Genomic DNA, 24,000 nt, shown 5'->3' with positions numbered 1-24,000 from the left:
GCGTTTTTATTATGTTTTGATTATTTTTCAAAAACCTCATCTCTTGCAATTTTCATGCTAAGGAAGAATTTAGATGTCCGTGTATCATGGTAGGAATACGCACTGCGATACACAGATCAGCCGCAGGTCTCTTGACCTGAATCCAACAGCATCATAGGCATACTGAGGTTCGGGACAGGAGACCCACGCATCGCAGACTGTACTCCATGATACACGGATGTTGGCATTTGGCCTAAAGACAGGATTATGATAACAGGCAACACCTTTGTATACAGTAGACAACACAGGTTAGGTTATGTCATAGCCGACCTCCTCCCTTCATGATGCCATTTGCCCAGAGCAGTGGATAATCAATGAGTCACAGCCAGACCAAAGCTGCCTATGTTCAAGTGGCTACTGAAAAGAACACGAAACATAAGTGAATATTGGGTATAATGGCCAGCGTGAGAAGATCAGATGGATATTTAAAACAAATAGGTAATTTTCCAATGACAGTCTCGCATTAAGTTGCATTAATGTTTGCCCTCTTTCTTTTTCACTCGATCATTGACTGCTGCATCGCCTCTTATCTGAAAAAAGTTCTGGTAAGACATCTTGTGCATAGAGTTGATCGTATCCGACAATATCCGGGACCGGCGGATCACTGCCAGAGTGAAGAAAAAAAAAAAAATCCGGATACGCTCCGGATTCCGGTGCTCATATATTGAAAGTCTATGGGAACCAGAATCCGAAGATTAAAAATGGTTATGAAGTGGATAGGAGGGGGTAGGAGCACGCGGTGTAGTCACCCAGGCGGTGTCATGGAAGCAAACTCCTTCCTGGTCACGCTTTTGCTTTCTGGAGCCGACAATTCAATATTCATTGTTTTGCCCACCCACCGGCACATGTAATTGGTTGCAGCTAGACACGCCCCACCCTGGGTGGCAGCGTGTCAGCTGACTGCAACCAATCACAGGCAGCAGGACGGCCGGTGGGCGGGGAAAGCAGTGCAAGTGTCTGCGGGTCAGTATGGTGAACGTGCATGTGTTTCAGAAACAGATGCACGCTCCTGTCAGAAGAAGCTGTGCTGCGATGTCAGATTCATACTAGTCTGACATGACATCAGCCGACACAGCCTGCGCTCTGAGCATGAGCCTGCATGTACACAAAAACACAGGAACGCTCCTGTCAGAAGTTTGCGCGGCTGTGCCGGTGATGCGGCATTTTTTAATATTTAAAATAGAAAAAAAAAAAAAAAAAAAAAAAAGACGACGACGTGTGGTCTCCCCTAATTTTCATTCTCAGCCATGATAAAGCCGGCTGGGGGCTAGTAGTCCGAGCCACCAGCCGCCCGGTATTGCCGCATCTATTAGATGAGACAATCAAAAAAAAAAAAAAAACACAGAAAAATACTCCTAAAACGTATACCTTTATTGATTACCAATATGTTAAAAAACGTGAAAAAGAAATTTATATAGAAAATACCCTAAGGGTCTAAAATACAGTTTAGTATACAATTTAGTGGACCAACCGACGGTATATCCCAGCAAAAATGGGGACTAGTTATATCGCTCCACCAGTCAACTTTACAATCAATAAGTCATTGTTTACACTCATTATAAAAGCAATCAATCACAGTCATTTTATCTAGATCCAATAATTATCCATATACTGAAAAAAGAGGTATATGTTATTGGGAGGTGTACAAATAAATTTTTTATGCATCTCCCATGTGGTAAAAAGAAACATATATAAAATGTTAGAACTATATATGGTAAAACTTTGTGGTCAAAATGTTGCTTTAGGCATAACAGAATACTGGATGTAAAATCTATACCACAACAGTAAACTATATATTTTCCATCTTGTCCCATACAACCTAAAACCATATATAGTCCTAACATTTATATATGTTTCTTATTACCACATGGGAGATACATAAAAAATTTATTTTTACACCTCCCAGTAACATATACCTCTCTTTTTCAGTATATGGATAATTATTGGATCTAGATAAAATGATTGTGATTGATTGCTTTTATAATGAGTGTAAACATAGGACTTACCGTATTTTTCGGACTATAAGACGCACCTGACCATAAGACGCACCCTGGTTTTAGAGGAGGAAAATAGGAAAATAAAATTTTAAGCAGAAAATGTGGTCATGACACACATGGGGCGAGGATCTGCTGCTGACACTATTGTGGAGTAATGTCCTGCTCATATACTCCCCAGCCTGCTCATATACTCCCCATGCTGCTCATATACTCCCCAGCCTGCTCATATACTCCCCAGCCTGCTCATATACTCCCCAGCCTGCTCATATACTCCCCAGCCTGCTCATATACTCCCCAGCCTGCTCATATACTCCCCAGCCTGCTCATATACTCCCCATGCTGCTATATACCCTCATCCTGCTCATATACTGCCCATGCAGCTCATATACTCCCCAGCCTGCTATATACCCTCATCCTGCTCATATACTGCCCATGCTGCTCATAAAGTCCCCAGCCTGCTATATACCCTCATGCTGCTCATATACTCCCCATGCTGCTCATAATAAACCCCTATCCTGATCTTATACCCCCACCATCCTGGTGTATGGCTGCATCCTGTGGCACATAAAAAAAAAAAATAAACGTTCATACTCACCTCACCTCACTCCCTGCAGCACCGCTCCTCTTACCATCTATGTCAGCAGCAGCGACGCTGAATGCAGCCGTCCTCCTGCAGCATCGCGATGTCCTCCGGTGGTCTGTGCCGGCGGCTGCGTGTGGACACGTGCGCACAGCAATGACGTCATCGCTGTGCGCGCCGCTAGTCACAAGTCAGCTGACCGGCACAGACAGGAGACCGCGGTGCTGCAGGGGAACGGTGAGTAATGTGTACTGATTCACTGCCCCCCGCACTGATGATGATGTTCGGGGGGCAGTGAATACAGCCGCACATGATCACTCCAGGCTGCAGTTGCCAGGGGTGATCATGCGGGCCGGCTGTTTATTCCCTATCACCCCGTCCACCTGTCAGCGCCAATTTCATCGCTGAGAGATGGGCGGGAGGATGGGCGTGCATATTAAATGAGCGGGCCCAGGTAGTCACAGCAGGCTGCTACAGCCTGCTCGTGCCCCCGATGACTCGCTCCACCACAGCACCCACATTCCCCGCAGCCACAGTCAGACCATAAGACGCACCCCCAACTTTCCCCCAACATTTGGGGGGGGGGGAAAAAAAGTGTGTCTTATGGTCCGAAAAATACGGTATCATTGATTGTAAAGTTGACTGGTGGAGCGACATAACTATTCCCCATTTTTGCTGGGATATACCGCCGGCTGGTCCACTAAATTGTATACTAAACTGTATTTTAGACCCTATTTTCTACATAAATTTCTTTTTCACATTTTTTAACATATTGGTAATCAATAAAGGTATACATTTTAGGAGTATTTTTCTGTGATTTTTTGTTTTCCATTTACTCTAGATTTTGATCTGTTTCTAGATGTGACAATCCCGGTGCTTTACCGACTCTTCTCGATTGCCCAGGTGCGGTGGCAACCAGGGTAATAAGGGGTTAATAGCAGCGCACAGCTACTACTAAACCCTAGATCAGTGATGGCACAGGCTTCTATGAGATACCTGCATCACATTAACCTGTAAATAAAATTAAATAAATACAGACAGAGAAAAATCTTTTATTTGGAATAAAGTGCGAAACACACCCTCCTTCACCTCTTTATTAACCCCCAACACCCTGCAGGTCTGGCGTAATCCACATGACATCCCACGCCGCTTCAGCTCTGCTACATAACACCGCCAGTGGCCATAGAGCCCGACCGCTTGCTGTGCAGACAATGACTGAGCTGCGATGACTGCACGGCAGGCAGGCACTGTCACAGGCTGGGGGGACGCGTCTACCTGCAACCAATCGCAGACAAGAGGACGGCCGGTAGGTGAGGAAAACATGGAAAGCTGTGTATGTGATGCACAGTACAGGAAGTGAATGCGCGACCCGCAAGCAGTGTGCCGCCATGACACCGAGTCTCGGTAAGTATGAAACGCTGTTTTATTCCTGTTTTTCTTTATTTTTCAATTATTTTCGCCAGTGCCTGATCCGGATTGTGCACTCTGAATTCCGGATCCGGGTTCGGCATCCGGAAAATCTTTGAAACCGCGCGGATCCGGACTTTTACAGTTTGGATCCGCTCAGCCCTACTCATGAACCATTTCTTTCTTGCTCAGCTTCATAGGAAGCCAGAGTAAATAGACAGGAACAAGCTGTGGATATAAGGAGCACAATAGGGTCTTACCAGTGTAAAATATGATGACTTTTTAATAGGAAAACCGCTCACCTGGAAAGGTTGTGAGACTCACAACCAGTATAGAGACATAACAGCTGCAGCCGATCCCACGTGCCAAAGGCTGAAGCAAAACAAAGCCAGGATAATTGTGGTATACTCCGAGCTGCTGTACAAAGAATCACTTCAAATAATAAAAGCAATGGTGATGGTTTAGTATACTCGTTTCGAAGAGATATCCCCCTCTTCTTCCTCAGGTCGGTGGATTTTCCTGAGGAAGAAGAGGGGATATCTCTTTCGAAACGAGTAGAATAAACCATCACCATTGCTTTTATTATTTTGAGTGATTCTTTGTACAGTAGCACGGAGTATACCACAATTATCCTGGTTTTTGTTTTTCATAGGAAGCCAGACATCCAGGGAAGGCATTACCTAGGCCTTTCAAATCTAGGAATATTCCATGGACACTTCCAAGTCACATTATTAGGCAAGAAATTAAAAGGGAATCTGTCAGCAGGTTTATGCTATGTAAGCTAAAGCAATCATGCTGCAAAGGGTAACACAAGATTCAGGGATGCCTGTTTTGGCAAAGTCCGATTTGTTGTTTATGCAGCAGGACTTCTCAGTGCTCGGACTACAATGTCACATGCACAGCAATCTCTTTAAAAAAAAAAAAAAAAAAAAAGCTACACCATGCATTTACAATCTACTTTAAAGTGCCACCCACACCCTTTATGGATGGGTATTGGATGCATTACATAGCAGAACTTTTGCAATTTACTACATGTTAAAGTTTTGAGCAGTTCTTACATAGTAACATTTATTTTGTTTACAGTTCTTTTCCTAGGAGACGATCTCTGCTACTAGACAGCAGAATGTGTACAAGTAGTGTTGGACGGACCCGAAGTTGAAAAGTCCTGATCCGCGCGGTGGTGTTCTCTCTCTCCCCCCCCACCCTCCCTGGCCCGGCTCCCCCATTGACTTACATTGAGCCGGATTCCGGATCGGATCCGGACTTCTGTAACAACCCGCGACAGATCCGCCGGACCCGGATTATTACCAATCCGCTCAACTCTATGCACAAGGCTAACAATCGCAGTTCTAAAACAGGCAAGGATCACAAAAGGTGCCATAACATCCTAATCCCAGCCAGCTTCCGCGCAACATTTATAAATTAGACAGCGGAGGTGGTCGATAGTTTACAGCTTGTTGCCTAGGCTAAAAGTGTAAATAGTTCAAGAATGACTGCTAATTTTAATATACAGTATATGTTACAAAAAGTCTTGTTCTACAATGACCATCTGACAATATACATTTATTAAGAGTCTGTCAGCAGGTTTTTTTTTCTATTTAAAGAAGCCCTACCATGACATTTTACTGTATTTTCTTCATGAAATCTGTGTATATGTTCATGTAGTGTGTGTGTGTGTCTTCTCCATCATCCAGTGTTATTGTGCTCCTCTTCTCAGTGGCTCTGAGCGCTGCATGACCCAGAAGTGGCTTTACAATGTAAATCTATGGAGTGTCAGAATGAGGCGCAATATGCTTAAGGCTGTGTGCACACGATGCGTTTTTTACCGCGGAAACGCTGCGTTTTGAACCGCAGCGTTTCAGTGGCAAATTGCATGCGTTCAGCTTTCCCAGCAAAGTGTATGGGAAAGCTGAAAAATCAGTGCACACGCTGCGTTTCTTTCCGCAGCGTTTTGGATGCCAAAAATCGGTGCGGAAAGAAAAGCAGCATGTCACTTTTGTGCGTTGTGGCTGCGTTCTCTCCCCCATTGAAATCAATGATGTGGGGTCAGAACGCAGCCACAACGCATGGACCTGCTTTTTTGTTGCGGTCCGCGGCCTTTGTCGGCACGCCAGAACGCAGGCATTTACCTGGAAGTGAGGTCAAGAGGCTTCCTGTTGACCTCACTTCCTGGCAAAGCCCCCGGTGTCGCCAAAGTGCCCGCCCCGACCCCCGACCCCCCTCCCGAAAATCCAACATGGCCGCGCGCACAGTAGCGCACCGGCCGCCCTGCTCCTATGATTTCTGTCGCATGTGCAATAACACATGCGACAGAAAACTGTTCCCCAGGCCCTGCCCGTTCACCCCAATTCCCCCTGGTGTCATACATACCTGTCCGGTCGCAGCGCTGATCCCCCGCGGCCCCCTCCTCCTTCACAGTGCACGCTGGCCGGTCACATGAGCAGAGCAGCTGACAGCCAGCACAGTGTTCAGTGTGAGCTGTGCTGGCTGCTCGCACTCTGCAGCTGTGACCCGGGGAGAGTGGGTGCAGATTTTTGCACCCACTCTCCTCAAATGGAGGGTCTGCCCTCCTAGAAAATGGGGGATACGTTTCCTGAACGTGCCCCCATATTCTAGAAGGTCCAGAGGCGACGTGGGACATCCATATGGATTTCTGCGGACCCATTTTTTTTTTATTAAATTGGAGAACAAGGGAATGATTTGGGGAGTGTTTTTTCTAATAAAACATTTTTTGTTGTCTTTTTTTGCTTTTGTTTACTGTCAATTAGTTATGTCGGGTATCTGATAGACGCCGTGACATCACTAATTGCTGGGCTTGATGCCAGGTGACATTACACATCTGGTATCAACCCCATTTATTACCCCGTTAGCCAACGCACCAGGGCGCGGGATGAGTTGGGGCGAAGCGCCAGGATTGGCGCATCTAATGGATGCGCCACTTCTGGGGCGGCTGCGGCCTGCTATTTTTAGGCTGGGAAGAGTCCAATAACCATGGCTCTTCCCACCCTGAGAATACCAGACCCCAGCTGTCAGCTTCACCTTGGCTGGTGATCTAATTTGGGGGGACCCCACGTTATTTTTTTTTTTATTCTTTATTTATAAATAAAAAAAAAACATGGGGAGCCCTCCAAATTGATCACCAGCCAAGATGAAGCTGCCAGCTGTGGTTTGCAGGCTACAGCTGTCTGCTTTACCCTGACTGGCTATCAAAAATAGGGGGGACCCCACGCCATTTTTTTCATTTTTTTATTTTTTTTTTTTATTGGATAAATACTAAGCTAGGCACCCTTTAGTGCCACATGAAAGGTACTAAAGGTGCCAGCTTAGAATATGCAGGCGGGGGTAGGACGTTCTATATATTTGACATCCCTTCATCCATTGACGCTTTTTAGGCTGTGTGTCCACAATCAGGGTTTGCAGCGTTATGGGCGCTGAGTGTTTTCCCTGCGTCCATAACGCTGCGTTGTGCAGTAGAAGCACAGTGGAAGGATTTTTGGAGATCCCATGCCCACTGTGCTTCTTTTCTCCGCAGCATAAACTGACCGGTAGCGTGGCTTCCCGAGCCTCAGCATGTCAATTTATGCTGCGGAGACGAGTGTTCTCTGCAGGTAGTATAGAGCTCCACAGCAGCCTGAACCCAAATCGTGGGCATGGGCAGCTGCAGGAAGGCTGGCACTGTGTACTAGACGCCGTGTCGCTGGATCATGGCCACATAGCCTTAGGCCCCTTTCACACGTCAGTGATTCTGGGACGTTTGTGCTTTTTTTTTAAACGTACCAGGATCACTGACATACGCAGACCCATTATAATGAATGGGTCTGCTCACACGTCAGTGATTTTTCACTGCACGTGTCTCCATGCGGCGTACCCGCGTGTGCGTGATTGCTGCACGGAGACATGTCCATTTTTTTCTGGCATCACTGATGTTCCACGGACCACGCAGTGGTGTGATCCGTGAAACACGTGCCAGAAAAAAACGTGCTTTTAAAATAAAAAACATTTTAACTCACCCGGCTCCAGCGATGTCCTCTGCAGCCCGTCCTCCCTGTTCCTTCTGTGCCGGCTCATTATTGTCGCGCATATTCATGATGCACGACACAGCCAACCCGGAAGCAGCTGCTGCGGGGGTCAGCGCCGGCCGGATGCTGCACCGCGGGAGCGATCAGCACCATGGAGAGCGGGAGCGGGTGCAGGTGAGTTAATCTCTAAGTGCAATCACGGGCCACGGAGAACGGAGCCTGGATTGCACTTAGACAACCCACGTGTGCCGTGATTCACGGCACACGGAGGGACATGTGCGTGTTTTACACGCCAGTGAAAAACGTCAGTGTTTTTCACTGACATGTGAAGCGGGCCTAAAATTGAGAATATTGTTGCTACAGCAACATTTTGGGTGAAGTAGCTGTGGATTCAAAATGCTTAATATACTCCTGAATAAAATCCTTGATGGGTGCAGATTCCAAAATGGGGTCACTTGTGGGGGTTTTCTGACGTATAGGTACCTAAGGGGCTTGGTGCGCGAAGTTTATTTCAACTTTTCCAAAATTCAAATGGTGCTCCTTCCATTCCAAGCCCTCCCATTTATCCAAACAGAATGTGGAGAAGGAAATGACATCACAGGTTTTTTTTTCCAAAGGTCTGTGTTCAACCAACTTTATTATCACTGACAAGTCTTAAAAAACGCACCTAAAAAAACGCATGAAAAACGCATGAAAAACGCATGAAAAACGCATGCGTTTTCGATGCGTTGTTTCTCAAAAAGCATTGTTTACAATTCTCCCCTCTGCCAGAGGGTGCGTTTTTTTCCGCGCGGAAAAAAAAGCAACGTGTGCACATACCCTTAATTGTAAAAGACTTCCGGTTCACAAAGAGCACAGATTGACAGTCACTGATAATAAGAGCAGACCTGCCCTGGATTGCAGAGAAGACTGTGGTAGGAGAGTATATTAACCCCATCACCACCTGCCTATTTTCTGGTCTTCATTTTTTCCTACCCCTCTTCCAGGAGCCATAACACTTTTTATTTTTCCGTCAATATAGCCATTTGGCGTTTTTTTGCAGGACAAGTTGTACTTTTGAATAACATGATTCATTCTGCCCCATATTGTACTGAAAACAGGAACAAAAATTCCTGGTGCATTGAAATTGAAAGTTAAAAAAAAAAAAAAAGCAATTCCACACTTGTTAGTTGGGTGTTTTTTTTGTTTTTTTTTTTATTTACCATGTTCACTATACGGCAAAACTGACCTGACAATATATTTCACCAGGCCAGTATGAGTCTGTAGATACCAATCTTGTATCATTTTACTTTTAGCTGGTAAATTCAGAAATTTAAAAAAAAAAAAAAAAATTAGCACTTTTGTTGCCATTTTCCGAGACCCGTAGTGTTCTCATTTTTTGGGATCTGGGGCTCAGTCACGGCTTATTTTTTGCATCTTGAGCCGATGTTTTTAAATGTACCAATTTTTGGGTAGATGTGATCTCTTGATCGCCTGTTAATGCATTTTAATGCAATGTAGCGGTGACCAAAAAAAAAAAAACAATTCTGGCGTTTTGATTGTTGTGATTTATTTTTTTTTTTCAAACAAAGCCCTTTACTGATTAGATTATTGGATTTTATATTTTCAAAGATCGAGCATTTCGGAACAAGGCAATAACAATTGTGTGTTTTTTTGTTACGCAGCACGGTGGCTCAGTGGTTAGCACTTGCTGGTTTGCATGTTTTTCCCATGTTTGCACAAGTTTCCTCCGGTTTCTCCGATTTCCTCCCACACTCCAAAGACAAACATTGACAATACTGTCCCTATCAGTATGTAAAGCGCTGTGGAATTAATAGAGCTATATTAATGAATAAATATTATTACTACTATTAGATGTTTTGTTTTATTTTCAATGAGGGCAGAAGGGGGTGATTTGAATTTGTTTTTGGGGTGGGGGGGGGGGGGGGTTCATATCCCTTAGGGGACTTTATGACTGCACTGTCCGATCCCTTCTGCTGATCAGAGCAATGCTTCAGTATCCCTATGGACAGCAGAAATGCTGATCTCCTGTCAATGTCGGCACTCTGCTGGCATTACAGGGAGTGAGTGATGATAGCGGCAGGGGTCATCAGCTAACCACACACTGTCATGTCAACCCATTGCCATCCTATGGTCGCGTCATGGTGCCACCAATTAGAGCGGGACATGGCTCACCAGAGCGCGTTAGATCGCTCTGTCAAAGATTGGCAGCGCGACTAAGGGGGTTAACAAGAGATCTGAGATCCAACTGTGCCTGATAGCTGCACACGTACAGGGAATAATGCGACCCTGCATTAAAAGGGACACAGCCAATGACATCCTTGGTCGTGAAGGAGTTAATATACTCACACTACACATACAGTGGCTTAATGGAAAAAATGCTGCATTAATCGGAGAGCAGCATGATGTAGGGGCCAAGACCCAGATTCTAGCGATATGTCACTGCTGCTTGTTGTAGTTCCAATACAAATCAGGGTTTCATTAGCAGCAGATTATCGGTAGAGGACTAGATGTCTCATGTCATGTAGTCCTCCTAGTCTGTTTAACCCAACCCCGACAGTTGATTGCCAGGTTTGAGTATACTGTGCATAGGCAGAAAGCTGCAAATCAGTGATGTGGGTGAGGTTATAGAAAGCTCAATATTCTGAGAACTGCAGTAAAAGAGGGCTTTTGTAAAAATTGTAGCAAGCAGTCTAGTAAATGATACATCGCTGGAACCCCGGTCTCTGCCATATATCATACAGATTACATAGGAAAAACTTGGGTGATATTCCCTTCATCTGTTCTAATTCTCCAAAGCAGATAAACCTATTAAGTGCAGATGTCATTCTCTTTCAGTGACGAGACCAATTTCAAAATTACTCCTGAAACAGTGCTCTCCTGCATCCAGTCTCCACAGTGCTATTAACTATGTGACGAGGGGGAAAAGAGCCTCCAGTTTACTTACTAATATTACGCGAGATAATGCAGTGGACGTACCTGGGAACTTGGATCTTTACTTCTCTGAGCTGATAAAAAGGCAACAGCCATAAAATATTCACACCACTCCAAGTAATCTTCCCGCTTCTTACACATCGCATCAGCTGGCTGCCTAGAAAGCAAAATGTAAATTGGGAAAGTGCAATGAACCTTAAAAATCAGCATAGTAAACAATGTAAATATTGATACCTGTCAATTATTTCCAGGTCAGCTTCTAGCTCCCATGACACTCCATTCATTAGATCCCAGGGCAATTGTAACTAGCACTAATGAACAGATTTACATAATCTATGCAGTGAGGGATTCTGGGTAAAATAAGCTTAAAAAGATGCAGCACTCACGGGGCCCTCGCAAGCACTGGAGATTGCAGCCTCACTGGGAGATGTTACGAGGCCACGCTTTCAGGATATTAGACAGGCAGGAGGGAGCCATGGCTGTCAATTTTCATATTTCTTCATTTACATCAGGGTTTAGCACGATCAAAGCCACAAATACTGACTATTAGGAGATTACTTAATAGAAGTGTATACAACAATGCGTAATCACAGACATGACAGCCAGCAGAAATGAGGAAGGATCCGTGCCATTCTGCTTATGACAAAAACGTATGGCAGGGGAGGGGGGCAGATACATAAGAGCTGCATAAGGCCAAGCTGCGCAGTGGACCAGTCGGCCCAGTGGGTCCTCTGTGACTTCTCCACATCCATAACAGAGACTCACAGCTCTCCCTCTACACACACAAGCAGGGGGAGGCCAGTCACTCATAGCCAGCGGTGAGGAGGAGCTGCCGGAATCCACCTGTCACACTGGTCTCCCATGCGGTTTGGATCCAAGCGACTTTTAAAGCGTTTCTTTCCTGAAAATGCTGCAGTGTTTCAGTGTAAAACATACTTGGCTGAAGTCATACAGTGTCTGGTCTTCATTAAAAAATTGCAGCCAAATCTCATACCTTCAACAAAGACTAAAGCGGGCTTTACCCATAGCGACATTGCTAGCAATGTCGCTGGTGAAAGCACCTGCCCCCATCAGTTGTGCGTACAACATCGCTCGGACCAGTCACATGTACTTACTTACCTGCCTAGCGACGACGCGGTGGCCGGCGAACCGCCTCCTTTCTAAGGGGGCAGTTCATGCGGCGTCACACGGCAGCCGTCCAATAGAAGCGGCAAGGCGGAGAGCAGCCGAAAAAAAAAAAAAGGGACGCCCACCTCGTTGCCGGAGGACGCAGGTACGGTGATGTTCCTCGTTCCTGCGGTGTCACACGTAGCGATGTGTGCTGCCTCAAGAATGACGAACAACCTGCATCCTGCAACAGCATTGATATTTGGGATTAGAACGACGTGTCAACGAGCAAGTGAGTAATTTTGATAGTTAGGGTATGTGCACACGTTGCTTTTTTTTCCGCGCGGAAAAAAACGCACCCTCTGGCAGAGGGGAGAATTGTAAACAATGCTTTTTGAGAAACAACGCATCGAAAACGCATGCGTTTTTCATGCGTTTTTTTAGGTGCGTTTTTTAAGACTTGTCAGTGATAATAAAGTTGGTTGAACACAGACCTTTGGAAAAAAAAACCTGTGATGTCATTTCCTTCTCCACATTCTGTTTGGATAAATGGGAGGGCTTGGAATGGAAGGAGCACCATTTGAATTTTGGAAAAGTTGAAATAAACTTCGTGCACCAAGCCCCTTACTCCCTTAGGTACCTATACGTCAGAAAACCCCCACAAGTGACCCCATTTTGGAATCTGCACCCATCAAGGATTTTATTCAGGAGTATATTAAGCATTTTGAATCCACAGCTACTTCACCCAAAATGTTGCTGTAGCAACAATATTCTCACTTTTAGGCCCGCTTCACACGTCAGTGAAAAACACTGACGTTTTTCACTGGCGTGTAAAACACGCACATGTCCCTCCGTGTGCCGTGAATCACGGCACACGTGGGTTGTCTAAGTGCAATCCGGGCTCCGTTCTCCGTGGCCCGTGATTGCACTTAGAGATTAACTCACCTGCACCTGCTTCCGGGTCGGCTGTGTCGCACATCATGAATATGCGCGACAATAATGAGCCGGCTCAGAAGCAGCAAGCTGCACGGGCTGCAGAGGACATCGCTGGACGCCGGGTGAGTTAAAATGTTTTTTACTTTAAAAGCACGTTTTTTTCTGGCACGTGTTTCACGGATCACACCACTGCGTGGTCCGTGGGACATCAGTGATGCCAGAAAAAAATGGACATGTCTCCGTGCGGCAATCACGCACACGCGGGTACGCCGCATGGAGACACGTGCAGTGAAAAATCACTGACGTGTGGGCAGACCCATTCATTATAATGGGTCTGCGTATGTCAGTAATCCTGGTACGTTTAAAAAAAAGCACAAACGTACCAGAATCACTGAATCAAACCGGCGTCTAGTACAGTGTCAGCCTTCCTGCAGCTGCCCATGCCCACGATTTGGGTTCAGGCTGCTGTGGAGCTCTATGCTACCTGCAGAGAACACTCTCGTCTCCGCAGCATAAATTGACATGCTGAGGCTCGGGAAGCCACGCTACCGGTCAGTTTATGCTGCGGAGAAAAGAAGCACAGTGGGCATGGGATCTCCAAAAATCCTTCCACTGTGCTTCTACTGCACAACGCAGCGTTATGGACGCAGGGAAAACACTCAGCGCCCATAACGCTGCAAACCCTGATTGTGGACACACAGCCTAAAAAGCGTCAATGGATGAAGGGATGTCAAATATATAGAACGTCCTACCCCCGCCTGCATATTCTAAGCTGGCACCTTTAGTACCTTTCATGTGGCACTAAAGGGTGCCTAGCTTAGTATTTATCCAATAAAAAAAAAAAATAAAAAAATGAAAAAAATGGCGTGGGGTCCCCCCTATTTTTGATAGCCAGTCAGGGTAAAGCAGACAGCTGTAGCCTGCAAACCACAGCTGGCAGCTTCATCTTGGCTGGTGATCAATTTGGAGGGCTCCCCATGTTTTTTTTTTTATTTATAAATAAAGAAAAAAAAAAAAAAATAACGTGGGGTCCCCCCAAATTAGATCACCAGCCAAGGTGAAGCTGACAGCTGGGGTCTGGTATTCTCAGGGTGGGAAGAGCCATGGTTATTGGACTCTTCCCAGCCTAAAAATAGCAGGCCGCAGCCGCCCCAGAAGTGGCGCATCCATTAGATGCGCCAATCCTGGCGCTTCGCCCCAACTCTTCCCGCGCCCTGGTGCGTTGGCTAACAGGGTAATAAATGGGGTTGATACCAGATGTGTAATGTCACCTGGCATCAAGCCCAGCAATTAGTGATGTCACGGCGTCTATCAGACACCCGACATAACTAATTGACAGTAAACAAAAGCAAAAAAAGACAACAAAAAATGTTTTATTAGAAAAAACACTCCCCAAATCATTCCCTTGTTCTCCAATTTAATAAAAAAAAATGGGTCCGCAGAAATCCATATGGATGTCCCACGCCGCCTCTGGACCTTCTAGAATATGGGGGCACGTTCAGGAAACGTATCCCCCATTTTCTAGGAGGGCAGACCCTCCATTTGAGGAGAGTGGGTGCCAAAAATCTGCACCCACTCTCCCCGGGTCACAGCTGCAGACTGCGAGCAGCCAGCACAGCTCTCTGAACACAGTGCTGGCTGTCAGCTGCTCTGCTCATGTGACCGGCCAGCGTGCACTGAAGGAGGAGGGGGCCGCGGGGGATCAGCGCTGCGACCGGACAGGTATGTATGACACCGGGGGGAATAGGGGGTGAACGGGCAGGGCCTGGGGAACAGTTTTCTGTCGCATGTGTTATTGCACATGCGACAGAAATCATAGGAGCAGGGCGGCCGGTGCGCTACTGTGCGCGCGGCCATGTTGGATTTTCGGGAGGGGGGGTCGGGGGTCAGGGCGGGCACTTTGGCGACACCGGGGGCTTTGCCAGGAAGTGAGGTCAACAGGAAGCCTCTTGACCTCACTTCCAGGTAAATGCCTGCGTTCTGGCGTGCCGACAAAGGCCGCGGACCGCAACAAAAAAGCAGGTCCATGCGGTGTAGCTGCGTTCTGACCCCACATCATTGATTTCAATGGGGGAGAGAACGCAGCCACAATGCACAAAAGAAGTGACATGCTGCTTTTCTTTCCGCACCGATTTTTGGCATCCAAAACGCTGCGGAAAGAAACGCAGCATGTGCACTGATTTTTCAGCTTTCCCATACACTTTGCTGGGAAAGCTGAACGCATGCAATTTGCCACTGAAACACTGCGGTTCAAAACGCAGTGTTTCCGCGGTAAAAAACGCATCGTGTGCACACAGCCTTAGCGGTCGTTCGTACGTTTCACACGCAACGACGTCGCTAACGAGGCCGGATGTGCGTCACGAATTCTGTGACCCCCAACGACATCTCGTTAGCGATGTCGTTGCGTGTAAAGCCCCCTTAAGTTACTTAACGATGGCAAAATGTGAAATATTTAGCTGTAAGGGAAGGCAATAATAAATACAATGAGGGTCTGCAGGGATCAGTGAACTGTGGTGGAGGGTCCCTGGCAAGTTTGTGGCTGCATTTTTTACGAATGGAGTTTGGGATTTAGTTAAAATTAATGGTGTCCTTAAAGGGAACCAGTCAGCTGATAGATGGCCCATGGTTTGGACAACATGTATGTATGTATGTATAATGGCTGCGGCATTTCAGAGAAAAACATTTTAATAGCTGCCGGAGACCGAGCAGTGATGGACAAGTCAATGCCTATATGCTCACATGGGCACACTTGTCCATTACTGTCAACGGGTGGGAGAAGCCACCAGGGACCCGGCTATACGACTAGTCAATAGCATGGCTCGGTCTCCGGCAGCTATTAAAAGTATGTTTATCTGTGAAATGCCACAGCGTTTCGGAGTTCAACATACATAGATGTGACCATACAGCCCGTGGCTGATATATGCCCTCAACAGTTTGGGCAGCATGTATCAGTTGAGAAATACAGGCAGATACTTATTCTTCAGACAATACCATCAGAGATGTGCCCGATTAGCCCCAAACTTATCCTGCAGCAGGACAACATAATATACAGCAATGTCATCAAGAGCGATCTTCAATATGAAGAACAATGAATCCTAGATGTGATGATCTGGCTCATAGAGCTCTGTGTAGGATTACATGAAGGAAATGCGCAGCCTACATCCATAGAAGATCTGAGGTTAGTTTTCTAAGATGTTTGTGACAAGCTCCCTGCTGAACTCCTTCAAGAACTGCAGGCCGATTCATCATCGGCTTTGCGCCTGTTTGTTGTGTAGTTTTGCGTCTTTCTTTCGCATTCAATTCATTATTCTATTTGCTCTATGTTTTAAGTCTATGTTGTGTGTGCTCGTCTGGATTTTTTGTTTTCCTGCTTTGGTGGTGATGACCAGGGCTGCCAACTTGACTTTTTATTCTTTCGGGGTGACTCATCAAAAAAAAAAAAAAAAATCACGGACAAATATTTTTTTGAGGACTCAAAACGATAATCATAAGTGATCCAGGTCCACAGCCCATAATTCTGATATAAATATCAGCTGCATTCTCTGTGAAATAATGATTACAGTCAAAATTATCTGTAGAAGTTTTTCAGCTGCAGAACAATAAAGGCCGTCTAAGGCCCTGTGCGCACGCGGTTTTTCTTGCCACGTTTTTGAGGTGCAGTTTTGGTCTCAAAACTGCATGTATTTCCTTCCCCAGCAAAGTCTATGAGATTTCATTTTTGCTGTGCGCACGTTGCAGTTTTTTTTTGGTTGCGTCTTTGTGGTGACCACAAAGATGCAGCATGTCAATTATTTCTGCGTTTTTGAGTCCAGTCAATAGATTTGACTTTCAAAACGCATTGGGAAAAAATTGCAGTAAGGCTACATGCACACACTGCAATTTTTTCTGCACACAAACTGCAACCAACACTGCACCTTGTGAAAGAGAGCCTGGAAATGGTGTGTGTGTGTGTGTGTGCGTGCGTGCGTGCGTGCGTCGTGGGGTCCCCCCATTTTTGTAATATCAGCCAAGGTAAAGCAAACAACTGGGGGATGATATTATTAGGCCATCATTATTTGGCCCTTTCCACCCTAACAAAAGCAGCCCCCAGCCGCCCCAGAAGTGACGCATCCATAAGATGCGCAAATTCTGGCGCTCTTCCTGATTGCCCTGGTGCGGTGGCAATCGGGGTAATAAGGGGTTAATGGCAGCCCATAGCTGCCACTAAGCCCTAGGTTTGTGATGTCAGGCATCTATGAGACACCTCACATCATAATCTGTAAGTGAAAGTAAATAACCACAGTCAAAAAATCCTCTATTTGAAATAAAATTAAAAAGCCCCCTTTCACCATTTTATTAACCCCCAGACACCTCTCCAGGTCCGAAGTAATCTACACAAGGTCCCACAGCGATTCAGCTCTGCTACATCCCTGTCCTGTCACAGCAAGCGTCATAGAATATGACTGCCAGCTGTGAGTGCACAGAGCCACAGCGATCAGAATGAACTGGGGTGAACCCCTGACGTCACAGTTGCGGGCCCCGCAGTATGGCGTGTGTCGCAGCAGTGACATCACAGGTTCACTGCTGTGAGGTTCAGGCCGCTACTGAAGTGAGTCGTGTGATCGGCGGTGCACTCACTCACATGAGTCCTCCAGCTGCGGCTCACTTCAGGCGCGGCCTGATTTGCGCTCACAGGTGGAGGATTTCAGCTGTTAGCGCAAATCACATGAGCAACGGCACTGCTGATCGCGCTGCTCACTTCAGTCACTCAGGTGATTTGCTATCACAGGTGGAGGACTCCAGCTGTGGCCGCGGCTAACCTGAGTGAAGTTACCGCTGATAGCGCAACTCACTACAGTTGCTGTGTGGAGCTCACAGCGAGCAGTCTTGTACTATGGTGCTCGCTATGAGTGTCAGATGTAGCAGTGCTGGAAGCGCTGTGGGACCTCGTGTGGATTACTTCAGACTTTGAGGGGTGTTTATAAAGTGGTGAAAGAGGGTGTTTTTTTGCCTTTAATTTCAAATAAAGTATTTTTTTCGGTGTTTGTGTATATTTACTTTCACTTACAGATTAGTAATTGGGGGGGGGGGGGGGGTCTCAGATGCCTGCCATGACAAATCTAGGACTTAATGGCAGCTGTGGGCTGCCATTAACTCCTTATTACCCCCGTTCGCCACCGCACCAGGGTAATCGGAAAGAGACGGTGAAGTCCCGGGGCTGTCGCATCTAATGGATGTAGCAATTCCGAGTGGCTGCTGGCTGATATTTTTTAGGTTGGGGGGCTCCCAATGACGTGTCTCCCCAGCCTGAAAATACCAGCCCTCAGCTATAAGGCATGATATTGGCTGGGTATGAAAATTGGGGTGAAAGCAAGCCTTTTTTTTATTTAATGTACTGTACGATGTAGACACACCCATCGGCGGATGTCATTGGTTGCAGACAGACACCTGTCACTTAGCGACAGTCGGGAAGAAGAATGAGAGGCCGCGGGAGCAGTGTGACAGCCGAGCGTGCCAGTGATTGGTGAGTATGAAGCGGACAGACACAGACAGACCAAAATCACTCCAGCATTGATTTTGTCATTCTGGAACTAAGTTGGTGAGCTGCGTTTTTGTTGACAAAATGGGGTAAAATGTATGCAAAACGCAAACAATTTGATAGCATGTGCTTTTCCTTGCATTTTTAATCCCCTCATTGATTTCAGTGGGTGACAAAAACGCAAAAATGAACATGCTGGGTTTTTTTGTCACAAAACTTGTCAAAAAAGTGCTGACAAATAAAATGCAATGTGCGCATAGCAAATCTGACTTCTCATAGACTTTGCTGGGAAGTCAGAAAATTCTGGCAAAACTGCACCAAAAAACATGAAAACATGCGACAAATAACGCAACGTGCGCATATAGCCTAAAACGCATGTGGGTTTTGGATGCATTTTGCTAAAAACTCTACATCTTTATGGTCACCCCATAGATGCAGCGTGCGCACATGGCCTTACATTTTCTTTACAGACAGGGCATAACGTTCCTCACTTCTATGGACGGTCTGTAATCTCACGGACGTGTGCAGCAATTCCACACTTTTAGGACAAACAATTGCAACTGGATTTTTCAGTGACTTTCTCGGTCCTTTCATTCTGACACTGGGACACAACCAAGCAGCTCAAGAAAGCAAAACTGTTTATTCAACCTTTCACCTAATTCATGTGAAGTGACCTTTTTCGATAAATTTGGTGCAAAAAAGTGAACTACAGTAATAGCAGAAGACTGGAAAGTGACAGGAAAAAACAGAGGCTGAATCAGGTGCATAGGGAAAAGGCGGGCGGCAACCGTATGTGCAGCCCCGGTCACAGGCTGAGCCCCCGCTCCGCACAGTGCACCCGGCTCTGCCTTTCACTTGAGCTTTTGTGAGATGATAAAGATGTAACCCAAGACAGACATGTGGGGTAATAACAGACGCGGGGGGGTAATAACAGACGCGGGGGGGTAATAACAGACGCGGGGGGGTAATAACAGACGCGGGGGGGTAATAACAGACGCGGGGGGGTAATAACAGACGCGGGGGGGTAATAACAGACGCGGGGGGGTAATAACAGACGCGGGGGGGTATTAACAGACGCGGGGGGGTATTAACAGACGCGGGGGGGTATTAACAGACGCGGGGGGGTATTAACAGACGCGGGGGGGTAATAACAGACGCGGGGGGGTAATAACAGACGCGGGGGGGTAATAACAGACGCGGGGGGGTAATAACAGACGCGGGGGGGTAATAACAGACGCGGGGGGGTAATAACAGACGCGGGGGGGTAATAACAGACGCGGGGGGGTAATAACAGACGCGGGGGGGTAATAACAGACGCGGGGGGGTAATAACAGACGCGGGGGGGTAATAACAGACGCGGGGGGGTAATAACAGACGCGGGGGGGTAATAACAGACGCGGGGGGGTAATAACAGACGCGGGGGGGTAATAACAGACGCGGGGGGGTAATAACAGACGCGGGGGGGTAATAACAGACGCGGGGGGGGTAATAACAGACGCGGGGGGGGTAATAACAGACGCGGGGGGGGTAATAACAGACGCGGGGGGGGTAATAACAGACGCGGGGGGGGTAATAACAGACGCGGGGGGGGTAATAACAGACGCGGGGGGGGTAATAACAGACGCGGGGGGGTAATAACAGACGCGGGGGGGTAATAACAGACGCGGGGGGGGTAATAACAGACGCGGGGGGGGTAATAACAGACGCGGGGGGGGTAATAACAGACGCGGGGGGGGTAATAACAGACGCGGGGGGGTAATAACAGACGCGGGGGGGTAATAACAGACGCGGGGGGGTAATAACAGACGCGGGGGGGGTAATAACAGACGCGGGGGGGTAATAACAGACGCGGGGGGGTAATAACAGACGCGGGGGGGTAATAACAGACGCGGGGGGGTAATAACAGACGCGGGGGGGTAATAACAGACGCGGGGGGGTAATAACAGACGCGGGGGGGTAATAACAGACGTGTGGGGGTAATAACAGACGTGTGGGGGTAATAACAGACGTGTGGGGGTAATAGACGCATGGGGGTAATAACAGACGCGGGGGGGTAATAACAGACGCGGGGGGGGTAGTAACAGACGCGGGGGGGGTAGTAACAGACGCGTGGGGGTAATAACAGACGCGTGGGGGTAGTAACAGACGCGTGGGGGTAGTAACAGACGCGTGGGGGTAGTAACAGACGCGGGGGGGGGGGTAGTAACAGACGCGTGGGGGTAATAACAGACGCGTGGGGGTAGTAACAGACGCGTGGGGGTAGTAACAGACGCGTGGGGGTAATAACAGACGCGTGGGGGGTAGTAACAGACGTGTGGGGGTAATAACAGACGCGTGGGGGTAATAACAGACGCGTGGGGGTAATAACAGACGCGTGGGGGTAATAACAGACGCGTGGGGGGTAGTAACAGACGCGTGGGGGGTAGTAACAGACGCGTGGGGGTAATAACAGACGCGTGGGGGGTAGTAACAGACGCGTGGGGGTAATAACAGACGCGGGGGGGGTAGTAACAGACGCGTGGGGGTAATAACAGACGCGGGGGGGTAGTAACAGACGCGTGGGGGTAATAACAGACGCGGGGGGGTAGTAACAGACGCGTGGGGGTAATAACAGACGCGTGGGGGTAATAACAGACGCGTGGGGGTAATAACAGACGCGTGGGGGTAATAACAGACGCGTGGGGGTAATAACAGACGCGTGGGGGTAATAACAGACGCGTGGGGGTAATAACAGACGCGTGGGGGTAATAACAGACGCGTGGGGGTAATAACAGACGCGTGGGGGTAATAACAGACGCGTGGGGGTAATAACAGACGTGTGGGGGTAATAGACGCGTGGGGGTAATAACAGACGTGTGGGGGTAATAACAGACGCGTGGGGTAATAACAGACGTGTGGGGGTAGTAACAGACGCGGGGGGGGGGGTAGTAACAGACGTGTGGGGGTAATAACAGACGCGTGGGGGTAATAACAGACGCGTGGGGGTAATAACAGACGCGTGGGGGTAATAACAGACGCGTGGGGGTAATAACAGACGTGTGGGGGTAATAGACGCGTGGGGGTAATAGACGCGTGGGGGTAATAACAGACGTGTGGGGGTAATAACAGACGCGGGGGGTAGTAACAGACGCGTGGGGGGTAGTAACAGACGTGTGGGGGGTAGTAACAGACGCGTGTGGGGTAATAACAGACGTGTGGGGGTAATAACAGACGTGTGGGGGTAATAACAGACGCGTGGGGGTAATAACAGACGCGTGGGGGTAATAACAGACGTGTGGGGGTAATAGACGCGTGGGGGTAATAGACGCGTGGGGGTAATAACAGACGTGTGGGGGTAATAACAGACGCGGGGGGTAGTAACAGACGCGTGGGGGGTAGTAACAGACGTGTGGGGGGTAGTAACAGACGCGTGTGGGGTAATAACAGACGTGTGGGGGTAATAACAGACGTGTGGGGGTAATAACAGACGCGTGGGGGTAATAACAGACGCGTGGGGGTAATAACAGACGTGTGGGGGTAATAGACGCGTGGGGGTAATAGACGCGTGGGGGTAATAACAGACGTGTGGGGGTAATAACAGACGCGGGGGGTAGTAACAGACGCGTGGGGGGTAGTAACAGACGTGTGGGGGGTAGTAACAGACGCGTGTGGGGTAATAACAGACGTGTGGGGGTAATAACAGACGTGTGGGGGTAATAACAGACGCGTGGGGGTAATAACAGACGCGTGGGGTAATAACAGACGTGTGGCGCACACAGCTCACCCAGGTGAATGGCTAAACATGGACGACACCCGGGCCTCATGTAGAAACCTCATGAGAAGACACCGTGAGGTAAACGCACCACACGTGACCTCTGCTCCGACTCACGTACCCGCTCATGATTACCGCGCTCCTCAGACCTCCGCGTGTGTGTTGACGTCAGACGGACAAATCTATATCCCGGTCTATCTTTCGCCTCTGATTGGACAAGCTATTCCACGCCCCCCCCCTACGTACTAGCCACGCCCCGTACTGGAGCTCATTGCTGCTCCGATGTGGACGCTACGCTAGATGGATTCTTCTTGCGCATGCGCACTAGAGTTTTCCAGCGCTGATTAGCACGCTGTGACTGGCGTCTCCAAGGTGACCACCTATCGCCGTGTATCGCACGACACATGGAGACATTGGCGGCTGCTGGGCTCCTGTGTCCAGATGTTACATTAACCCTTTCAGGAGCCATTTTTTTTTTAGTTATTTTGCGCTTTTATTTTTTTCATCCCTTCACCCGACAGACATCACTTTTTATTTTTCTGTCGTACGAGACCATGTTTTTTGCAGGACAAGTGTCTTTTTGAATCACACCAATCATTTTACCATATAATGTATTGAGACATAGGAAAAAAAATGTGACATGATGTAAAAAAAAACCATGTTTTTTGGAGATTTCCTTAAAAAAAAAATCAGAATCTTGTAAAAACAAATGTGACTGTGTCCCCCGGGTCTGAGCCCTGTGATATGTGTATGTATATCATTATATACTGCAATGTGGAGCTGCCGGGTTGCATTCTGCGCTCTGAGCTGACGTTTTTAATGATGCCATGTGGGTACATATCCCATTTGAATCATTTTTTATCATTTTTTGGTGAGAAGCGTGGTCACCAAGAAATCGCATTTCTGTCCTTTCAGATTTTTTTCCAAGATCACATTGCGGGAGCCAATAGGAGCCAGTTCAGTGTCATTTCAACGCTGCTGTCAGTGACTGATAGCAGCGTGTAGATGGTGTAACTGCCGTGATCAGAGCTCGCAGGAATTTGTAACATGGCCAGAGTGTGCGGCCTGTAAAGCCTCCGCTCCTGAGCCGGGTTCATACAGACATTTCTAAACATGTACATCAGGTCGTTCAGCTCTTAAAGGGAACCTGTCATCAGAAATTTTGCTTTCAACCTAAATGTTTCCCCCTCTGCAGCTCCTGGGCTGCATTCTAGTAAGGTTTCTATACTTTTTGTGCCCCCTTTTAAACCAAAATAAATACTTTATAAACTTGTACCTTTCGGTTTGAAAATCTTGTAAATCGTCCATGGTGGCGGGCCGTGTGGCGTCTGTTGCTGTCCCTTACGCTGTCCCCCATGTTCCAAATCATCCCTCATAACGCCGCCCACTGCGCCCAAGGTCCCGTGCACGCCGGGACACCTGGTGATGTGGTCGCATGCATGAGAGTATGGGCGGTGCTGTGATTGCATCGCAAGTGCCCGCCCTTTCCCCACTGCCTCCAGCGTTCTGCGCCGGCCCGACGTCACCTCCTTCCCATCGTACCCTGCAGCAGGAAATAGATGGGAGGAGCGGAACAGGCCACCACAGGAGAAGCGGAGAGGATCTGAGCGACGTACAGAGGGGAGAGCGCGCCCACGAGAGTATGGGCGCGCACTTGCGATGCAATCACAGCGCCGCCCATACTCTCGTGCGTGCGACCACATCACCAGGTG

The 24,000-nt window shown here is 47.8% G+C and overlaps 1 protein-coding gene across 3 annotated transcripts in view; it reads right to left on the bottom strand.

Annotated features, from left to right (window-relative positions):
* The window catches only part of DCTD (dCMP deaminase), a 43,336-nt gene extending 20,828 nt beyond the window's left edge, over positions 1-22,508 (bottom strand). Inside the window, exons 1-2 of one of the 3 annotated variants that reach the window (XM_075334767.1) lie at positions 22,410-22,508; positions 11,022-11,133 (exon numbers count right to left, since the gene is read on the bottom strand). In XM_075334767.1, the coding sequence (XP_075190882.1) occupies positions 11,022-11,133; positions 22,410-22,417 (120 nt within the window). In that variant the 5' untranslated portion in view covers positions 22,418-22,508. The other 2 variants (XM_075334760.1, XM_075334776.1) reach the window with 2 other exon arrangements.
* Positions 22,509-24,000: the final 1,492 nt, after the last annotated feature.

Source organism: Anomaloglossus baeobatrachus, chromosome 1 (assembly GCF_048569485.1).
Source record: "Anomaloglossus baeobatrachus isolate aAnoBae1 chromosome 1, aAnoBae1.hap1, whole genome shotgun sequence".
Taxonomy (NCBI): domain Eukaryota; kingdom Metazoa; phylum Chordata; class Amphibia; order Anura; family Aromobatidae; genus Anomaloglossus; species Anomaloglossus baeobatrachus.
The sequence above is the reverse complement of the archived record's forward strand: the minus strand, read 5'-3'. Positions and strand labels throughout refer to the sequence as shown.